Consider the following 19057-nt stretch of genomic DNA (forward strand, 5'->3'; position numbering starts at 1 on the left):
CAATGGAGATTGATACTCGTATACGGTCGTAGACATCATCCACGAGCATCGACCAGGAGAGGATTGGCAGCCTTACACTCATGTGTATGGAAGTGGCGCCTGTTCCGTCGTCTGCCGTTCAGTCCGAAGTCGTCTCTCAGCCTCGTCATTGCTTCCCCAATTCTTGTGCTAGGATCGGTGCTGCAACGTTGGATGTGTGCAAACTCAGCTGCGTCGCAATCTCCAATACCTCCATGATCTCTTCGGGTGTACCGCCGTACTTGAGAACGTTCTTCATATGCAATTTCAGGCCTGGGACGTAGAGATGGGTGGCGGCAGCATCAAAAGCACAGTAGACCAGTTCTTTGACCTGCCTTTTGTTAGCTGATGTCCTCAACAACTTACCCAGCGGAACAGCTGACCTTTGGCTCTAAGACACCGCCTCCCTTGCCCGATCCATCAACATCCTTGAGCCAAGGAACAGATGAGAAATCGAGGTACGCCTTGAAAAATTCGGGGTCCAGGGAGAGAAAGTCTTCCCAAAAGGTATGCCAGTAACCTCTGTTCTTGGTAAATTCGGCCTTGAGTTTCTCTCTTTCCGCATCGTACGGTTTCCCCATTGTTGGATGCTTGTCATAAATGCCCTCCTCTTTCATAACTTCTACAAGTAACGGCACACCAATGTTGCACGCATGGATGCCGAGCGTGCCGGTCAACTCGATCACTTCTATGACTTCTGCAGGCGTTGCACCCTCTTTGAGTGCGGCCTTGATATGTTCTTGAATGCCAGGGACGTAGAGGTGGGTCGAAGCAGCATCGACTGCTATGGACATGAGCTGCTGAATCTTAGGGGACAGATGTCGCTTCTTCCGAGGAACGGCTATAAGCTTGACACTCGCATCGAAGAGCTCGGGACTCAGTTGTGCAATGCTCTCCCATGTCTCGTCCCATGGCCCTTCCCCTAACTGCGACACGAACTCCTTCTTGAATTCGGCGGGTGATTTTGAAGGTGGCATTTTGGCTGGTCCTTACGACAGATTTGTCTTCGACAGGGGTCTAGTTATGTCCGCTAGGTTATATCTCTTTTGTCAAACAAAACTACGGGAGTTCTCGCCGCAATGTTAACTTGCGTTGGAGAAGGAGAGTCAACACCTAGGCTAGGACCTTTGCCTTCATTATTGGCCTGACAGGCACCGGCATGGGTAAATGCGGGGTGGGATTCAATTTCCCTTTCTAGGCTCATCACGCCTTGGAACGACCTCCACAATGACCTTGACAGATGGGGTTCTTTCAATGTGGGAGTCCATGAGCATGTCGACGCCAAATCTCGACATGAAGGGTATCGTTTCAGCTCTAGGTCTGACCATCTGACTATATACGGTGACCGGCCGTTGCTGTGCCCTATCACAGGCCTATGATGGAATGCAACAAGGAAAGGAAATCATCCTCCAAAAGGAGCCCACAGACCATAGCGCGCCAACCCCCCTGGACAATGTATGCAAATCCGGCGGAATCTTCATGCCTGAGGTTGTCCAAAGAACCGTGATTGATTCTGCACGTTCTCTTCCCACTCAATGTCATGAGCGAAAATAACTTCGACGCCGTTTGACTCTAACTCTTGGATTCTTTCAATGGTCTGCTCAGCCAACTTCTTGTCGGCATGAATGCAGCATATATGCCCATGGTCGTCCAGCCACTCTCCTATGGCCCTCTCTTTCCGCATAATTCTTCGGTCGTGACAGGCATCTCCTGCCAGATAGACGCTGCTCAAGGGGCCGGTTTTCGCGAGGAGGTTGATATGGCCTGGCAAATGGCCTGGAGCGTCGACGACATACAGACTGCCATCATGGAACAGGTCAAGGACACGTGGTAGGTTGCAGTAAGGTTTCCACTCTTGCTGGAAGTCAGGGCCGTTTGTAGACTCCTGCGATTTCTTCGCCTCCTCATCAACCTCCTCATACGGGTTTGACAGCTGAATTGTTCTGTCTGCTGGTAATAAGTCGGCCTCAAAATATGAGTGACCTCCTCGCAGCGATCCTCCGCCCTGGAGTAGGGCTTGTGCTCCGTTTCCAATCACAAATGTACTCTTGGGGAAGTCTCGAGGCTCTCCGACGTGGTCCCAGTGAACCTGCACGTTACTGTCAGAGCTGAGTGTCGAAGTGGTGGCAATCCAACTTACATGGGAGTATATCACGTAGTCAATGTCTTCCGGATTGAGTCCACCCGCAGCTAGGCTTGCCGTGACGTCTGGAAGGGTAGACAAGGGCTGTCTTGTATCTATGTGTTTCTGAATGGGCTCGATATAGCGTTTTGGATCTCGTCGAAGGCCTAGGTCAAAGACTATCCGGGTCTTTTGGCTGGTCTCTGCATCTTGATGCACTATCAAGAACGACAGAGACGGGACTGTCTTGCGCGCAGTCTCAGAAGCTGGATCGACAAAGAAGCGCTCGGGCAAGGTCAAGTGGCCGGCTTGAAGGGCGTATACTTCAACGACGGCCTCGGATGCGCTCTCAGGGGGCGACGGAGGTGCCTTGTTCGAATAGACGGCAGGCATCACGTCGTCCAGGGTCGCGTAGAGAGGTGAGTATTGTACAATCTCGGCCTGCTTCAAGACATTTCAAGGCCTAGCAGATCCATCCCAAGCAAGAACGGTCCCACTTTACCGCAATCGAAACTTTGGGATAGTTGGGGTAAGGGTCCTACTTAGGCACTGAAGTACTGTGCTCGTAGAGTCGTGAGTCTGGCTTCCCCAAGCGCTCCGATTGCTGGGTTCTGTGCTTGACAGGGGTCCTTAACAGCTAGACTCCTAGAGGGTGAGTACCTGACTCGAATGCAGCCACAAGGTCTGTAGTTCCCTAGCATGGCCGCCTATCTTGCCGTGACACGAGGGAAGAGTAGATCGGATGCAGAGAAGTCTTGGTGGATGAGAATGGTCCGTAGTACGTATAGCTTCATCATTGATACCGGCACCAAACCAGTGAATATCAGGGTAACCCATCCACCTGAGTCTTTTGCTTGCAAGTGGCGAGTCAGACACTCCCGCTGATTATTAATAGTCGGCGTAGACTTCAGTGTAACGTACAGTAAATCTCTAGAAGATATGGAGTAGAAGGAGCAAGTTTTGTCTAGGTATACCACATATACCTCGGTTATGGGCCACTGGGCCAAGATGCTGCCTACGTCTCTCGATGTCGGTGCATTCTGCAGCCAAACAAGCCTAAGAAGACCCCTGTACGCCCCGCAACATGGAACAGCCAATGCCTAACGAGGCCTGGTGGCCGGAGAAGAACGCCCTGTGATCGAAACTGGCCCCGAGGGCCGAGCTCCCTGCATCCTCATTCCACGTTTATCCTTCGACACCATCCCCAGAGATTTCCCCAGAGTTCCATCTCCATCTCGGATGAGGTCGATTTCATCAAGACGCGTTGCGGCAGAAGTCCCAATACTCCACATTGAGAATCACGCAGCCCGTCTCATCCCACATGATTGAGGAAATTGCCAGCGTGGAGCTGAACGGCCAGAATCGAATCGAGAGTCAAGGCCAGGACCAGGATCAGGACGTGGAACCGCCCCCAAAGAAGCCCAAACGATTCCAATGTCACCATTGCCAAAGATTCTTCGCTCGCTTGGAGCACCTTCAACGTCATGAGAGAACGCGTATGGTAGACTTCAAGAATTGAAGCGACTTGTTGCTCACGCGGTACCAGATACTCGAGAAAAGCCCTTCGCCTGCATGCAATGCGACAGCAAATTCACCAGGAGGTAATACATGACGGGCCGAACGGAGTTGATAGATACAACTAACAAAGTCTCAGTGATCTTCTTGTTCGCCATGAAAGACTGAGTCATGATGCAGAGCGATGGGGCAGGAATGGACGAGGAGAAAACCGTGGTAGTGGCAACGGCGCACAGTCGACTTCGTCGCAAAGGCCTCAAGATGCGAATCTCAACACATCGCTCGATAGGACAAACGCATCCAACTTGACCTCTCCCGCGTTCTCGACGTCTCAGAGCCTCATGAATACAAACTTCTTGTCATCCAACACCACTCAAACGACGGCAGCAACCCCAAACAATCATGATCTGTCCTTCGCCACACTCCTCATGGCAGCCGAGCATGCCCAGCCCCAAAACACTCAGTCGCATGCTCATGCTCCCCTCCAGCAACCGAATCACCTCTCAAGCTCCATGTTCTCGGTACAAGACCCGTTCATGACTGATCCGGCCGCGCAATCGTCCATGGAGGGTTCGACGGGTCAGCTAAACGCCCTCGGGGGAATGGGTCTCGGCGGGTTTGACTTTGAAGACTCACTCCAGGATTTGGCAAACTTCATGGACAACGGCGCACTATCATCGTACCACTTCTCCTCCATGATCAGCGCGGAACAACCAATACCCTTTTTCTCCCCAGAGTCGTTGACGCAAGCAGCGGATGTGTTTCCAACAACTGAGCCACGGCCAGTCACCCAACCTGCTCACAACGCGGGCCAACAAGAAGATTCAAGCTCATTCTCTCGGTTTGGATCACGACTGCCGTCCCTTCAACCGGAAGAAAGCCCGGCGGCACCGCAGAACGAACAGGACACTCCGCAGCGGCCCTTACACGACCTCAATTTGGACGACAGGCAGAACGTCGCGGTCAAATTGGCGGAGTTTTCGCATGCTGTCCCCAGCAGCTTTCAACTTCCTTCACGGCTGGCGCTGTCGCGGTATCTGGCCGGCTACGTCAATGGCTTTCACGAGCATCTACCATTCTTACATATACACAGCATCTCGGTCAACAACTGCTCGATAGAGCTCATCCTTGCCATGGCAGCTGTCGGAGCTCAATATTGCTTCGAAGGCCAGAAGGGAGTGGAATTGTTCCACGTCAGCCAGGGCATTGCAATGCAACGAATCCGCCAGCGTGACGCCAGGTTGGCTACATCGCACCGTTCCACTGAAACTCCGTCCTCGGTATATTCATCATCAGGGCAGAGGAAGAACAGCGAGATTTTCCACGTCGAAGAAACCCCCAGAAGTGGCTCGTTGTCCGGATGCCTTGGGCTCCCATCCCAACCTGAAGACTCGACGACGGAAAAAGAAGACCTGATGCAAACCGCTCAAGCATTGCTTCTCCTCATGGCAATGGCGACCTGGGCCAAGCATCGAGAGATTCTCCGCGAAGCCCTCGCCATCCAGAGTGTCCTCGCGACACTTGTGCGGGACGACGGGTTCAAAAGCCCACCAATGTCGGAAAACATCAGCTGGTCAGACTGGATCCGACGCGAAACCAACAAGCGAACCAAGCTCATAGTGTTCTGCTTCTTCAACTTCCACACCATCGTCTACAACATCCCATCTCTGATCCTGGCCTCGGAACTCGACCTCCCTCTCCCTTGCAACGCGTCCGAATTCAAAGCACCAACCGCGGCCAAATGGAAAGAAGTGCATTCTCGCACACCACCCGAGGTCGGCTTACAGACCGCACTGCACCGGCTCTTCTCCCGCACAAGCAACGACGTCAAGACCTACAACTCCTCCCTAGGCAACTACGTGCTTGTCCACGCCATCCTCCAACACATCTTCTTCGTCCGGCACACCTCGCGCTACCGACTCGACCACGACAACGAGCTCCGGTCCGACGACGTCGCGGCCATCGAGCAAGCCCTCCGAAACTGGCAACTGGCCTGGAAACGCAACCCGGAATCGTCCCTGGATCCCATGAACCCCAACGGTCCCGTGACATTTAACTCGACGGCGCTTCTCCGTCTCGCGTACATCAGATTGAACGTCGACCTAGGCCCCGGTCGGGCCCTGGACACGCGCGACCCCGTCCAGATCGCCAACGCCTTCCGCGACAGCCCGTCGGTCAAACGCACGCCGAAACTCGTGCGCGCGGTGCTGCACTCGGCGCACGCGCTCAGCATCCCCGTCAAGATCGGCATCCACCTGGTCGCCCAGACGCAGACCTTCATGTGGTCCATCCAGCACTCGCTGTGTACGCTGGAGTGCGCCTTCCTGCTGAGCAAGTGGCTGGAAGCCCTGAGTCTGCCGAACTCCGGCCCGACCATCACCAACGACGAGCAGAAGATCGCGACCCTGGTCAAGACCATGCTGGACGAGACCGAGTTTGCCATGCCCGTCGACGTGCCGATGGATTCGCCCGCGGCCATGAAGTACCTCAGCGCGGGCGTGTTGAGGGTTTGGGCGCAAGTTTTCCGTGGCGCCCAGACTTGGGCGATTGTCGATGTCATTGGCACGAGTCTGAATATCTATGCTGATATGCTTGAGGCCGGTTGAGCTTCTCTTCGTTCGGAAGGTGAATGGTTTTTGCCTACCTAGTAGCTAGGAAAGGACCATATGGGCTCATTGTCAAGCTGGCAGCGGCGTCGGCCCAAAGCGAGGTCATGAGTTGTGTGTTGCTCTACCCTCTACGAGTACTCGATCGATTTTGCCTTTTCCGGCATGTATTCAGTCTGGTGCAACCAAGCACCTACCAGGCGTACCTATGATACCCAAATAATACGTTACTTAACGCCCCCCCCGAAAGAAGTCCTTCTGAAACGAAGCAAGACCAGATCCACACCACATACGATAGGCTGACTGTTTGCCTATAACCTCTGTAGCTCATGGTCGTAGAACTGATACTAGTGCTAGTACTAGTATTAGACATCTTTTGATTTTTCACCTTCTCTACCCACTGCTACTGGTAGTCGTAGTGTTTATTTATTCCCCTCCGGGTGCCCTCTACCGCCCCTGGTCATTCAACCATTTATACACGACGCGTGCATCCTTGCCCTTATACCTTTCGTCGCTCATGGCCTCCTCGAACGCCCCCAGCGTCGGCTTATCCAGCACGGTCCTTGCGCCGACCATTTCGGCCAAACTGCTGCCCATCTCCAGCACATGTTTACACAGCTCGATCCTGAAGCCGCCCTCGTAGCCGCGACTCGCCGGCGCATTCGCGTGGATCCCGGGCACCGGGTTACTCTGGCTGGTGACCCAGCACTGCCCGCCACTCACATTGATCACGTCGGTCAACAACTTGAGATCCAAGCCCATCTTGGCGCCGATGTTCAGCGCCTCACTGGCCGCCAGCGATGTGATGGCCGAAAGATAGTTGTTAATCACTTTAAACGCCGTGCCCGCGCCGACATCGCCGCAGTGAAAGATGCTGTCCTTCTTGCCCATGTGCTGCAGATAGCTCTTGGCATGCTCAAAGGGCTCCTTGGCCGTCGCGCCGACCATGAACGTCAGCGTGCCGGCCTCGGCGCCCATCGGTCCTCCCGACACGGGGGCATCCACAAAGTCCAGCCTCGCGTCGCCCGAGGACCCGGGTTGGAGTTGGCTTGCGGCGTCCTTGGTCGCCTGCGCGACTTTCAGGATCGTCGCGGTCTCGATCGTCCCGCATTCCATGATCAATTTCCTTTGCGGGTTCGATTTGCTGGCCTCGATCGCCCCTGGGATGATGCCCGTCGACGGGTCGAGGTAGACTTTCTCGACCGCGCTGGCCGTCGGCAGCATCGTGATGACCGTGTTGGCCCGGGACACGGCCTCGCGGCCGTTCGAAATCACCTCGACGGGGCCCTGGCCGGACATCTGGGACTGGAACTTCTGGATCAGCGCGCTCGACACGTCGCAGATCAGAAGAGTGTAGGACGAGTCGAGTTTCGCGCGCAGGTTGACCGCCATCGAATAACCCATGACGCCGATGCCTGTATTTCGTTGTCAGCATGGTAATGGCCTCCTTTTTTTTGGTAGTGTAACGAGATGAAGCAGCAACCAACGCAGCAACTTACCGATGAAGGCAACTGTCTTGTCCTGCGAAGACATCTTGTCGACTCCTTAGCTAGTACCAGTACAACGTTCAGGATATGGATGATGGTTGTGGGCTGTGTCCGTCTTCTCTCTACCCGGGAGCTACTAGTAGCCAGGGTTAAGTCGTATCTTGATTATCCGACAATGATACTAGTATCTCCTCGTAGCCTTGCCACAAATTCCAGGATAGAAACTCAAGAGCGAACAGAGTACTCCGTACCAAAAGGCAATGGAGGTGGCAGTGAGTGGCATACGCCATAACAAAACAGATCTTCGAGCATTTTTCTCCGCATCGGAACTCGGCACCACTCCAATGGCATAACCGTACTCAGTATCGGTCCCTACTACATGGGTCACTGAGTACATCCACTACATCCAAGATGGGCGCGAGGGTAATTTGATGGAGTGGTGAGGACGCCACGCTTTGGTCGACGATGCGGACGATGTGGACGATGTTACCCCAACTCAATGGATCTGAGAGGAGTTGGGGATATGGAGAGAGGCAACAGGAGGGCGACGAGGGGGATCTCGAGGGAATCAAGCCGAGGTTCATCAAAGAATGTGGGAGATGCAAACCCCACCAAACGAACATTAGTGGAGATGGACAAGTTGTGACAAGTCTTTGCCCTTCTTGAAGACCTCCTGAGGCTGTGAAGTTTTCAAGAAGGTCTTCAAGATACTGGAGTGGACGATTGAGAAGGTAGAGCGTGACGATTGTTGACCAAAACGCAGTGGCACAGTGGGTGGCTGGAGATGTCGACCCTCAAGCCAGGTCTACGAAGTACATCGGTTAGATACAGTACTATGATACTTGCTGGATCAGACCCTTAGTCCAAGGTCTGGCAGCAAGAGAAAGAGATCTATATCGTCCCTGGGAAGAATTTATCCGGGTTCTTCTTCCTCCACTCTCCATCATGCGCAACAATAACCTCGACGTGGTTGTCGCCTTCTAGACTAGGCGTCGGTGTCCTCAATAAAGGTCCAATCCGTCTCAAAGTCTCCTTCGCCTGCTCCGTATCGACATGAACCGACCTGAGGCCCCCATGTCCATCATCATAGAGCGCCACGTCTTTCTCGCCTGTCAAGATGCGCGGATCATGACAGCAGTCGCCGCCCAGATAGACCCATTTCTGTGGCCCCGTCTTCGCAAGTAGATTAACATGCCCAAAAAGATGGCCAGGGCTGTCTACAATGTAGACGCTCCCGTCGCCAAAAAAGTCGACCGTGGCAGGGAATCCTGCAAACGGTTTCCACGTATGGCCCGTCTGCTTGCCCGCTGCGGTTGTGCTGCTCTTGGACACGGGAGGTAATTCTGATGTTCGATCCCGCGGCAAGAGATTTGCGTTGAAGATTTCTTGCGGATAATGTGGAGGAGCGCCGTTCTCGAGTAAATGCAGGGTTCCGGATCCGACAACAAACTGCGAGTTGGGGAAGTCGTCTGGCGTGCCTTCGTGGTCCCAGTGGACGTGACTTAGCATGACAATATCGATATCCTTTGCAGGGTCGAGACCCCCAGCTCTGAGGCTGTCCGCACAGTCAGGGTGGAGGATGGTTGGCTGGCGATTGGCGATATGAGCTTGTTGTGCCGGAGGATATTTCGTCAAGTCACGCTTCAGACCCAGATCGAAGACGAACTTGGTGCTCTTTCCATCCTGCGAGGCATGTTGAACCAAGAAGGACAGAGAAGGTACAGTTGCCTTCTTCTCAGGGTCAGCATCTGTAATGAACAATCTTTCCGGCAAGGTCAATTGGCCTGCTTCGAGTGCCGAAACAGTCACGTAGACTTCATCTTTGCCAGCAGAGCCCATCTTCGTTGGCAATCTCCTGAGTGAGTTCTAAGCTTGTGGACGGGCGACTATCTGCAAGGTAACGCTTGGAATGAATGTCATGAGTTGACCATTGAATGAAGTCTTCTCCACAAGATGGAGTAACAACAAAAGGGCTTTTGCTTGCTCATTTGGAGAAAGATGGTGATGCTCAAGTGATCTCCGCAATCACTCACATCAGATCGCCCACCACCACTTCTCCATCAACATGGCGGTGGCATATCGATACAACATCCGTGGCCCTGAAGAAGTGATTGAATGATGCTATGCTGAGGATGTGATATTTTGAGTTCCATAGCGAGACGTATGGTGGCTGGTAAGATATTCGACAGCCCAGAATAGAATAGTTCTTGCTTCATTCTACCAAGTCATAAAAGGAGGATTGCAGGGCGTTTGATAGGTTGTGTAGGGCGGGCTTGTCCCTCCTGGAATGCAAGCTCCCGTGAAATCGATATTCCACGTCGTTAGGTATTGTATACCACTGTGCCAGACCATCAATTCTGAATAGCCAATAATACCAGAATATACACACCATTCGATGCAAACGCGCTGCACAGAAGCAAATAGTCGCGATGCTCGGCATTCGTCCCGCAGTCCGGGGCTCCGTCAAATGTTTTCAGGAGACGATCCTCAGCTTCATGCTATCGTCCGAAAGCAACAGCATCGACTTTCCGTCGCTGTCGACCCAAGAAGCCTCGGGGCTCGCTGCCACCACCAAACCCTCGATTTCGTCCTGACGCAGCAGAGCTCATGCTGGCAAGGCGAAGGTTCTGCTCATGCCAGGCTGAAGCCATAAGTTTAAGCTCTCGCTGCAGGATTGTGTTATGATTTTGTAGGCGCTCAAGTTCGGATTCTTCGTCGGCCAATTCGGACTGTGGCTTGGTCGTCGACGCAACATCGTCCTTCGGTGGTGGCGTGGGCGGAGCGTCTTCCTTCTGCCTCTGAACTTCTTGCTCTCCTTGGTACTTCTTCTGCATGTCTATGATTATCTGATCCTGCTTCTGTACATGGTCGAGCAGGACTTTGTTTTTGTTTCTCTGTCGCTCAATTGACACAATCAATTTCTTCTGTGCACGTAGCGCTGACTCTCTTTCGGATGATGTGCCGGCTTGTGCTTGAGCGCGCATTGCTGACATGATTGCCTTGAGTTCGTCTTCCGAAATCCCTTCACTTTCACTGACAAGCTCGATGCCGAGCCCGGACGCGGAGGTCGTTTCCGTAGGGAGTGTAAGGTCTGTATCCTTTGGTGTGGCAGGAGACACATCGCCATTCAGGAGGGCGGCAGCAAGTCGTGCTTCGGATATCCCGAACTCTGCTTCTTCCCTTTCCAGGTCATCGTTGACTGGACTGAAGGACTTTTCCTTCGTGGCTGGCGTGGTGCCATCCTCATAATCTTGGAGACGACTTTGCAAATCCTCGACCTCCTTTTGCTGCCGAGATAGTTGTTCCACGGTATCCTGGTAGCGTGCCTCAAGTGTGTGATAGTCAAACTCCAGACGCTTCTTCATCTCATTCAATTCATACCTCTCCTGCTCGATGCTCGGCAAGAGTCGCCTGTACTCATCAATCTCCCTCTGTAAATCGCCCGAACTTGCACGAGCAGAATCTGACTGCTTAAGCTGATTCTGCATTTCTGCCACTTTGGCTCGGAGACTTGTGTTGTCCTTTTCGAGATCTTGGCTGGCCTCAAGCTTTTGTCGATACTTTTCGGCTGTGTTGGCTTTCCGTGCTAGCCTGTCCCTTTCAATCTTCATCTCGTCGTAGTCATCTTGTAACTTCTGTGCTTTTTCGGCCTTGATCTTTAGCACCTCATTGGACTTGCGCAACTCTTCAACTTCGGCTTCGGCTTCGAGCACTCGATTTTCGAGTGTAGAGATGATGATATCGTGCTTCGAATCCAGTGGCTGGGTTGAGACACCAGAGCGGCCCGCGAGAACCGCTGTTAGACGTTCACCAGTCTCTTTCAGTTCGTCCTGGACTTGATCGAAGCGTTCTTGCAATTTCTCATAACGTGCATGATGTTCATCCAACTGCTTCTGTAACTCTCTTTTCTCGTGTGCTATTCTTTGATTGTCGGCAATTACCTTGCCCAGTCTTTCCTCCGACTCCAGCACAGTTTCCATCTCCCCAGACCGCCGTGGTGAAGTGGGCATATCATCCTGAGCCGCCAGTATATCGGCATCTTGCAGCTCTGCTTCGTCCGCTGCGCTCTCATCCTGGCCCGCCTCTTGCACGGTCTGCATAATCACTTCCTGGGTCGACTCTGGGAGCTCCTGCATCTGCTTCAAGTATTCGATACGGTCGGCGCAATTGATGGCCGCCACGACGAGGAGTTTGAGGAGCGCGATCGTGTCGGTGAGGGTCGAAGATTGAGCGATAGCTTTGAGGTCGGGTCGACTGTTCGCAAAGGGCACTCTTTGGCCGCATTCTTCCGTGAGGAATATGGAAAGGGCATCGTGAATGTGCTTCAAATTGGTCCATTTGTGTATCCATTGATCTGTGTCCGGATCTTCTGGGAGTTTACCAGGGAAGCTGAAGCGGTCGATCTGTTCTGTAAGGGATCAGACTGTGTCGGTCTACTGCCGACGGGAGAGTCGATACATACGGAGGACCTTCCAAATTACATCCCCATTACTCAGGTCGTCTGCCGTAGAGACAGGCTCTGCGACGGCTAAACTGTTGACCCAGTCGATGAGACCAGCTGCGATGGCTTCCTCGGTCGCCATAAGTGTCGTTGGAGATCAATTTCCGAGTATTTCATAATTAGATGCATACATGAATCTTCCAGAAGCCGGCAAGGATCTTGTGTTGGTCTCAGCTGGATGGTTTCATGGTTTCATGGTTTCAGCATGCGACTCGACCCCAAAGCACGCGTCGTTAGCGGCACGAGTCTCTCTTACAGGCGCGTGGTCGATATGACGTCGGCCAAATCAAATGCTTGGAACAAACAGGCAAGAGTCGCATTCTCATGGATAATTCCAGTCGAGAATAACAGGGCAAGATACGTGTGAATGCCTGAGGTAAATGTATGTTTTTGAAGGATAGCAGATGAAGCACGCTGGAAGGGAACCCTGCATATTTCCAGTACGTAGTCTGACCGATTCAGTTAAAGTTCTATGATAATGTCCTCTCAACTCCCAATCCCTGTGAACGCCAGCGCCTAAACCCCTTTTCATGCATACTAGCTCTCTTGTACAGCAGGCGGCATTGAAGTAGTTGAGTGCTGAGACTGCAGGATGTTTGCTCACCCCAACAAGCTCACTGATCTTTTGCATCTGTTGACCCGTCGATTCGGACAATGACGTCTTCTTCGATATACGGGGCAAATTTCTCAGACATTGTAGAGATCTTATCGAGGGTGGCTTGGGCTACTTTGGCCGCAAATCCCTTGATCAAGGCTGCGCAGATGTCAGTAAACGGGTGTTCTCTAAGGGTAGAGCCATCTTACCGTATTCGTGAGTTATGCTTCCGCCATCTTTCTTGATCTCCTCAATGGCTTTTTCGATGACAGAGGCAGGAGTGTCCTCGGGATATGACACCACGACGGGTTTCTGAGGTGGAGCGACAGCGAGGATGCAAGCCACGAAGGCGAAGAGGAAAGCGATCGAGAGACGCATGGTGTGAATTGCGCGTAGAAAGCAGGTAAGCTGTCAACAACCGGTGGCGCTTGGCTCTTGTCGAGATGAGACGGCGGTGCAGTAGAACAAGTTTCACTCAGTCGCAGGCGTATGCGTATGCGCTTGATTGTTGTGATTTCGGCGAGAGATGTGTGGATTCAGGTTCGAATCGCAGTGTTTCAAGCGCCGTCGTTTCTCAAGAATTTGTAGAGAATGCTCAAAACTGTGGGAAATCTTTGGATTATTTTAGAAGATAAGACTTGCTATTCGTCGTAGATGCGTGAGACACGGTGGAATGATGCTGAGTTCGAGTGTATATAGCCATCGACTCCTCGTGGTCAACGAGATCGTTCCACCCCCTTCCGGGTATCACGTGCCATTTCATTCCCTATGACGACATCAGCAAGTCACGAGTCAGCGAGGCAGCCCGGCAGCCCGCCAGGCAGTGCGGTTCTTCATAAATTCAGGCAAAGGGGTGCTTTGGTAGCTTGTACATATAATGTCAAAACAGATGGTGGAACAGTAATTGGCTGCTTTTGGTGGGCAGAATCATATCATTAGTATATGTTGCGTGCGAAGAGGTAAAAGCCACAGACGGGGCGCCGCACCATCTATCTCCCCTTCCAGCTGTTACTCCGTGTATGGACCATCTTCCCATTCATAATCATAGCAGAAAGGTCCAGCAGTAGTGCTTATTAGATCCTTCATTTGCATCGATGGCCCGAAATAGCCCCAGTCTGGTGTCCAAGAGTCCAAAGTAACGTTGGCACTGGGCGGAACATTGTTCGCCGTCTCGGTGCCATAGATCTGATCCGCAATCTCCGGATGTCGTTTTTGCCATTGGACATAGATGTTGTCCAGCATCGTATGCAAAGGCCACCAAATCGGGTCTTGCACGGACACGAAGATATTGGACTCTGGTGGTCCAACTGAGAAATGCGCACCACCATGAAGCCCAAAGTCAGCGCCGCCAAATGCACCATTGAGTTCGCCGGCAAGGCATGCCTGGTCAGGGCAGTTGATGGCGTCCTCAAGCCTTGTCCAGTTATCGAACTTCTGTGCCACCCAAGAGTTGAGGTCTCGCGTCAGGCAAGATTCGTTCTTCACAAACACTGTCTGAGGAAGTGGCTCGCCTGTGAGCAGAAACAGGGGGTCAATACTCGGCTGCATGGTGATGATGTGGTTCGCAAAGGGCCCGGACGTGACACAACCGCCCCCTGAACCATGAGGCACAGTGAAATTGGGACCGACTTGGTAAGGTCCAGCGTTGAGGTATTCGCCATTGCCGGACATTGAGTATGCATCGCCGTTGAAAATGGGGGTTGAGTCAATGTCGGCCGCCGTAGCTGGCCAATTCCAGTAGAGCATAGGGCCTTTGAAGCCACAGTTTTGTCGCATGTCTTGTTCGAAGAGATGGACAAACATGCGATGCCAGACAAGAAAGAACCCATCGAGGTGCACAACCTGAGTTAGATTGATGTGTACTGTCGCATAGTCGAAATAACGGTTGATGGCACCACTATACTGTGTTTGGCTATATCAGGTTAACAGCTGGCATCTTGCTTTCAAGAAAATACATACTTCAAGTTCGAAGGAAAAGCCATAACGCAATTGATCGCGTCTGTGTATTCTTTTCGTTCTTCTGGCGTAGCCCTATTAAAATCTTTGCGAATTTGCTTGGTTCTGTCGTTACAATGTCCCCAGGATGGTGAGTACGCTTCGGGCGAATGTGGTCCAGGATAGTGCCCTGCTGGTCCAGCAATGACCATCCCAAGGACTGCGAACAGCGTTAAACAGACTGCAGAACGGGCCATCTTGTCGAATCAAGGCAAAAGGTCACAAAGGTAAGATATTGAGTCGAGTCTCTGGAGAAAGTGAAGTCGCGGGAACGAAGGATCTGCGGCACTCCTTATATTCGCGACAAGGAGCTCACATGTATCCTGCATTCTGAACCAAGCTCTGACCGAGGCTCTAATCTCACAACCGGCGAACAGAAGTGCCATCTTCGATACTTTGAGACAATCTGATATGTCGGCGTCATAGACAAAGGCGTGGCTGTGGGTCCCCGGAAAATAAGGCCGAGTCCTTTTGCGTGGGAGTTTGGCAGCTGCGGTCCATTGAAACCACCCTGTGGACACGGCTCATGTCGACTACGACAAGGGCTTCTCAAATGTCGAAGAGTCATGGCAGTCAGCTTACCTGGCATGCCTGGCCACCTGGCTCCAGGACTCGAGCATCCAAGAGGCTAGCAGTCCGACGCTAATGGAACCCATGCGATCTTGTCAGGTGCAAAGCAGTGACTCTCATATTCGGATTGAGTACGCAGGGCAGGCCTAAGAGATCGACATACCACCATACGTACCCGCGCTTTCTGGATGACGGTCGAGTTCTCCAGTATACTCTGTACTCCGTGTAGTGGTTGTCCTAATCGGATGAGGCGACCAACATCGGGTGTCCAGGAACAAGATTCGCACAGGTGCCGAGAAGAGATCGACATTGCTCACTCCTGGTTCGAAATAATTCAGCGAGTCACCGTCAAGGCAACGACCGTTGGGATAGCTTTCAAAAATAGCTTGTGCCTTGGGTAGCGCTTTCCTTTACTTTTGCATAAGTGCCGGAGAAGATCTTACTCTAGCTTGTATGGCAACAGCTGCCATCTCCTGCTAGAAAGAATTAATGCTTTCGCTGCAAGTTCTCCCAGCGAACTTTGTCGTCAAAGGGCCAGGAGTTTGCAACTGCAAGTCTTATCAGATGGTCCGCCTAGTAGTTCGCCCTCTCAACTGGAAATCACCTTGCGAGTGCATCAAGATTTCGCAAGCGTAGAAAGCTGAACAATACAACAACGCGAGAAGAACCTTGGATGATTTGGCTCAGGAAAAGCTACAGTCACGTGGTCGCTGGTTCGGAACAGCATTTTTCCGGATGACAGGAGCAACCTCGTTGAGCTTCGCACTTATGGGCATCCGCGGATGGGGGTTTTTAGGGGGCCGGTACCCTTGTGGCCCCCGGATCAATCAACTACAAGGCGCTCTTGGTGAAGAGAGGGCGATTTCCACTGCCTCCACATGGTGATTTGGGGCATCCGTCTTCAAGCACTACAAACAATATATTTTATTCAGGTACACTATCTTCGTCCGCAGCACTACCAAAGCGTCTAAGCACCCATGCGGGACTGAACATCTACAATGCGCTGCTCGGTAAGTTCATCTGTAGGTACGCTGGCCTCAGCTGGTCCTACTCCCACAGCCCTCGCTCGATGCTCAATTATTTAACAATCCATGGTTATCTCCTTAACAGCCGCACTGATCATTGTGCTGCACTCGCCGCCGTCGTGTGCATGGCTTGAGGGAAAAGCGACCGCCGACGTGGAACGTCGTTGCCGACAAAATACAAAGGCGTGTCTCCGATCTCTTCCATCTTGTCCTCCAGCAAGGTCTCTTGGAGTCACGCATGCCTCGAGGATATAAGAACGGTCGACGGTGCTTCCATTTCAATGGATATCACAAAGGTAGCGTGGTACGAGTTCTCTCCCGCCCCCAGTCTTGATTATCCGTACAAGCTCGGAAAATTGCCACTTCCAATGTCCATCATTCACCCAAACCGCCGGCTTACCTCGACTGACGCATCTTTGATTCTTGCGCTGCTCTCGGAGCCACTGAAGATCCGGCAGTTGGTCCCTCGAATAACGAAAAGCTGCGTTCGTCCGTCATGGCTGAAGACCGAGGAAACGCCTCGATTGCGGAGAAGATTGTTCGTCTGCTTCGTCTACTTTGACTTACCGGGGAACCAACTCCAGATCACCATCGACCATTACTTCATCTGACCACCTTGGCCACCTGACCTCCTACTCCTCCCCACGATATGCATTACAGCTTCGACTATTACTGGACTTTTCTCGCTTCAAATGGCCAGATATATCTATCATGGCTTTGCAACTCTAGCCAGGTACTTGCGTCTCCCAAGATCCCAAAATCTCACTTGCTGCTGTTCCCGAACACTCACTGAAGGGAGGCGGTGCACTCTTGCTATTCTCATTGGTTGACAAGTCAACGGTTTAATATTGACCATGCCAGAACTCAACGTTGGCATCTGTGGCGCGGGCATTGGAGGTCTTGCAGCTGCAATTGCTATCAGCAAAGCTGGTGGAAAGGTCACCGTCCTTGAGGCCGCAGCTGAGCTTGGTGAGATTGGTGCCGGGATTCAGGTACGTTATTCTCTCTTCTGCGAGAATCACTTGGTTTACACCATCGCAGATGACCCCCAATGTGGCTAGACTACTCATCAAATGGGGCGTTGACAAGGTCATTGGAGACGATCTGGTGGAATTTGAGGAGTTAAACATGCGTCGTAGAGACGGCACGCGCGTTGGTTATACGAAGACTATTCCGAATGTCCGAGAGTGAGTTCGATCAACTACCTATCGTTTATGGCGAAAGATAACAGCTACCAGTACCCTTGGTGTGCCATGGTGGCTAGGTCAGTCTCCTCACTGCCCCTGCTCGAGTTCATTGCCAACCGCGACCAGTGCACCGCATGCATTTACACACCGGCCTGGCTGAGGTCGCCCGACGTGAAGGCGTAAACATCGTGACCGACTCCCGGGTGGAAAAGGTCGACTGGACATCCTCCAAGCAAGTTACTGTCACTACAACCAAGGGCAAAACCTGGACGTTCGATCTTCTGGTTGGTGCCGATGGTGTCCGTTCCGCAGTACGCAAAGCTATCATGCCGCATGTCACGCCAAAACCACCAACTGGAAACTGCGCCTACAGGGCCATTGTGCCATATGATCAGATCCGACAAGATCCCGTCGCGAAAGAACTCGCCGAGAAATTGACCATGGAAGTGTGGATGTCTGACAAGGCTTACATTATTTCGTATCCTATCTCGCACGGCACGCAGTTCAACATGGTGCTGAGTCACCATTGCGACCGTCTCGTCGATGATGTCGAAGACATTGACATGGACGAGTTTAGAGAGACTTACAAGGACTTCGATCCGAGGATCAAGAGGATTGTTGATATGGTACCTACGGCTCGTAGGTGGCCATTGCTCGTAACTGGGCCGCTAGAGACGTGGTCCACGCCAGAGAAGAATGTGGTTTTGATGGGGTCGGTTCAAGTCATCCTCCGCGATATCCGGCGTTGCTAATTCTGTGTTAGTGACGCCGCGCATTCCATGGTAAACCACATGGCGCAAGGGGCGGCCACTTCAATGGAAGATGGAGCCTTCTTGGCACGTACCCTCGCCAAACATGTCGAGGGCAAAATTACCCTTCCAGAGGCGATTGAAATATACGAGAAGGGTCGAATGCCGAAGGCATATTTCAAACAACAGGTCTCGTTTTTGAACGGCGCGATTTGGCATCTACCGGACGGGCCACTGCAAGAGGTATGTCCTCTCGTTCTAGCTTTCCTGATAAGGGAAACTGACAATCCCTCGCAGGCCCGTGACAAAGCCATGTCAGCCGAACTCCGTGGCAACCAGTTCATGAGATCACCGAATTTGTACGGTGATCCAGACACAACGCTGAGGTGAGTCTGCTGGTTGAGCCACTGATGTTGGCTACTAACAACATCTAGTGTGTACGGTTACGATGCAGAGCAAGACGCCGACCTTGCCATCAAAGCCCATCTTAACAGACAAGAACCGCGCGATCCGAAGACGGGTGTGACTGACCGCGAGTTAGAACGATTCATGGGCTGGTGGTGGCCCAAAGACAAGGCCGCCCTACAAGCGTCGAAATTATGAGGTACATCGATAGCCCTAGTTAAATACAGGGCAAATGGTACTCAGTCCACCTTGGTCGTCGTCTAGTGAATACCTGCGCGAAGG

At 52.4% G+C, this 19057-nt stretch overlaps 10 protein-coding genes across 11 annotated transcripts; 3 read left to right on the forward strand and 7 right to left on the reverse strand.

Annotated features, from left to right (window-relative positions):
• Positions 1 to 145: 145 nt before the first annotated feature.
• On the reverse strand, positions 146 to 995 carry PV05_07170 (uncharacterized protein; the record flags this gene model as incomplete). The annotated part of the gene is made up of 2 exons (XM_013459966.1): positions 146 to 349; positions 402 to 995. The coding sequence occupies 2 exons, from the start codon at positions 993 to 995 to the stop codon at positions 146 to 148; spliced, it is 798 nt and encodes a 265-aa protein (XP_013315420.1).
• Positions 996 to 1343: 348 nt separating this feature from the next.
• PV05_07171 (uncharacterized protein) lies at positions 1344 to 2951 on the reverse strand. The gene is made up of 2 exons (XM_013459967.1): positions 2159 to 2951; positions 1344 to 2107 (listed from the first exon to the last, which is right to left on the reverse strand). The coding sequence occupies exons 1-2, from the start codon at positions 2531 to 2533 to the stop codon at positions 1496 to 1498; spliced, it is 987 nt and encodes a 328-aa protein (XP_013315421.1). The 5' UTR covers positions 2534 to 2951; the 3' UTR covers positions 1344 to 1495.
• A 398-nt stretch (positions 2952 to 3349) lies between these two features.
• PV05_07172 lies at positions 3350 to 6612 on the forward strand. 2 transcript variants are annotated; one of them, XM_013459969.1, is made up of 3 exons: positions 3350 to 3636; positions 3687 to 3741; positions 3795 to 6612. In XM_013459969.1, the coding sequence occupies exons 1-3, from the start codon at positions 3462 to 3464 to the stop codon at positions 6259 to 6261; spliced, it is 2697 nt and encodes an 898-aa protein (XP_013315423.1). In that variant the 5' UTR covers positions 3350 to 3461; the 3' UTR covers positions 6262 to 6612. The 2 variants fall into 2 exon arrangements, with proteins under 2 accessions (XP_013315423.1, XP_013315422.1); XM_013459968.1 differs by having other exon boundaries at positions 3350 to 3741.
• Positions 6582 to 8258, reverse strand: PV05_07173 (uncharacterized protein). Its single transcript, XM_013459970.1, has 2 exons — positions 7761 to 8258; positions 6582 to 7676 (listed from the first exon to the last, which is right to left on the reverse strand). The coding sequence occupies exons 1-2, from the start codon at positions 7792 to 7794 to the stop codon at positions 6709 to 6711; spliced, it is 1002 nt and encodes a 333-aa protein (XP_013315424.1). The 5' UTR covers positions 7795 to 8258; the 3' UTR covers positions 6582 to 6708.
• A 381-nt stretch (positions 8259 to 8639) lies between these two features.
• On the reverse strand, positions 8640 to 9587 carry PV05_07174 (uncharacterized protein; the record flags this gene model as incomplete). Its single annotated transcript, XM_013459971.1, has 1 exon — positions 8640 to 9587. One exon carries the CDS (start codon positions 9585 to 9587, stop codon positions 8640 to 8642), a length of 948 nt encoding a protein of 315 aa, XP_013315425.1.
• A 659-nt stretch (positions 9588 to 10246) lies between these two features.
• On the reverse strand, positions 10247 to 12331 carry PV05_07175 (uncharacterized protein; the record flags this gene model as incomplete). Its single annotated transcript, XM_013459972.1, has 2 exons — positions 10247 to 12156; positions 12211 to 12331. The coding sequence occupies 2 exons, from the start codon at positions 12329 to 12331 to the stop codon at positions 10247 to 10249; spliced, it is 2031 nt and encodes a 676-aa protein (XP_013315426.1).
• Positions 12332 to 12618: 287 nt separating this feature from the next.
• On the reverse strand, positions 12619 to 13528 carry PV05_07176 (uncharacterized protein). Its single transcript, XM_013459973.1, has 2 exons — positions 13054 to 13528; positions 12619 to 13003 (listed from the first exon to the last, which is right to left on the reverse strand). The coding sequence occupies exons 1-2, from the start codon at positions 13220 to 13222 to the stop codon at positions 12864 to 12866; spliced, it is 309 nt and encodes a 102-aa protein (XP_013315427.1). The 5' UTR covers positions 13223 to 13528; the 3' UTR covers positions 12619 to 12863.
• Positions 13529 to 13852: 324 nt separating this feature from the next.
• Positions 13853 to 15036, reverse strand: PV05_07177 (uncharacterized protein; the record flags this gene model as incomplete). The annotated part of the gene is made up of 2 exons (XM_013459974.1): positions 13853 to 14756; positions 14804 to 15036. The coding sequence occupies 2 exons, from the start codon at positions 15034 to 15036 to the stop codon at positions 13853 to 13855; spliced, it is 1137 nt and encodes a 378-aa protein (XP_013315428.1).
• Positions 15037 to 17288: 2252 nt separating this feature from the next.
• PV05_07178 (uncharacterized protein) lies at positions 17289 to 17625 on the forward strand (the record flags this gene model as incomplete). Its single annotated transcript, XM_013459975.1, has 2 exons — positions 17289 to 17426; positions 17476 to 17625. The coding sequence occupies 2 exons, from the start codon at positions 17289 to 17291 to the stop codon at positions 17623 to 17625; spliced, it is 288 nt and encodes a 95-aa protein (XP_013315429.1).
• A 130-nt stretch (positions 17626 to 17755) lies between these two features.
• Positions 17756 to 18973, forward strand: PV05_07179 (uncharacterized protein; the record flags this gene model as incomplete). Its single annotated transcript, XM_013459976.1, has 4 exons — positions 17756 to 18333; positions 18385 to 18613; positions 18668 to 18756; positions 18805 to 18973. The coding sequence occupies 4 exons, from the start codon at positions 17756 to 17758 to the stop codon at positions 18971 to 18973; spliced, it is 1065 nt and encodes a 354-aa protein (XP_013315430.1).
• Positions 18974 to 19057: the final 84 nt, after the last annotated feature.

The sequence above is a fragment of the Exophiala xenobiotica genome (genome assembly GCF_000835505.1).
Source record: "Exophiala xenobiotica strain CBS 118157 unplaced genomic scaffold supercont1.4, whole genome shotgun sequence".
Classification (NCBI taxonomy): domain Eukaryota; kingdom Fungi; phylum Ascomycota; class Eurotiomycetes; order Chaetothyriales; family Herpotrichiellaceae; genus Exophiala; species Exophiala xenobiotica.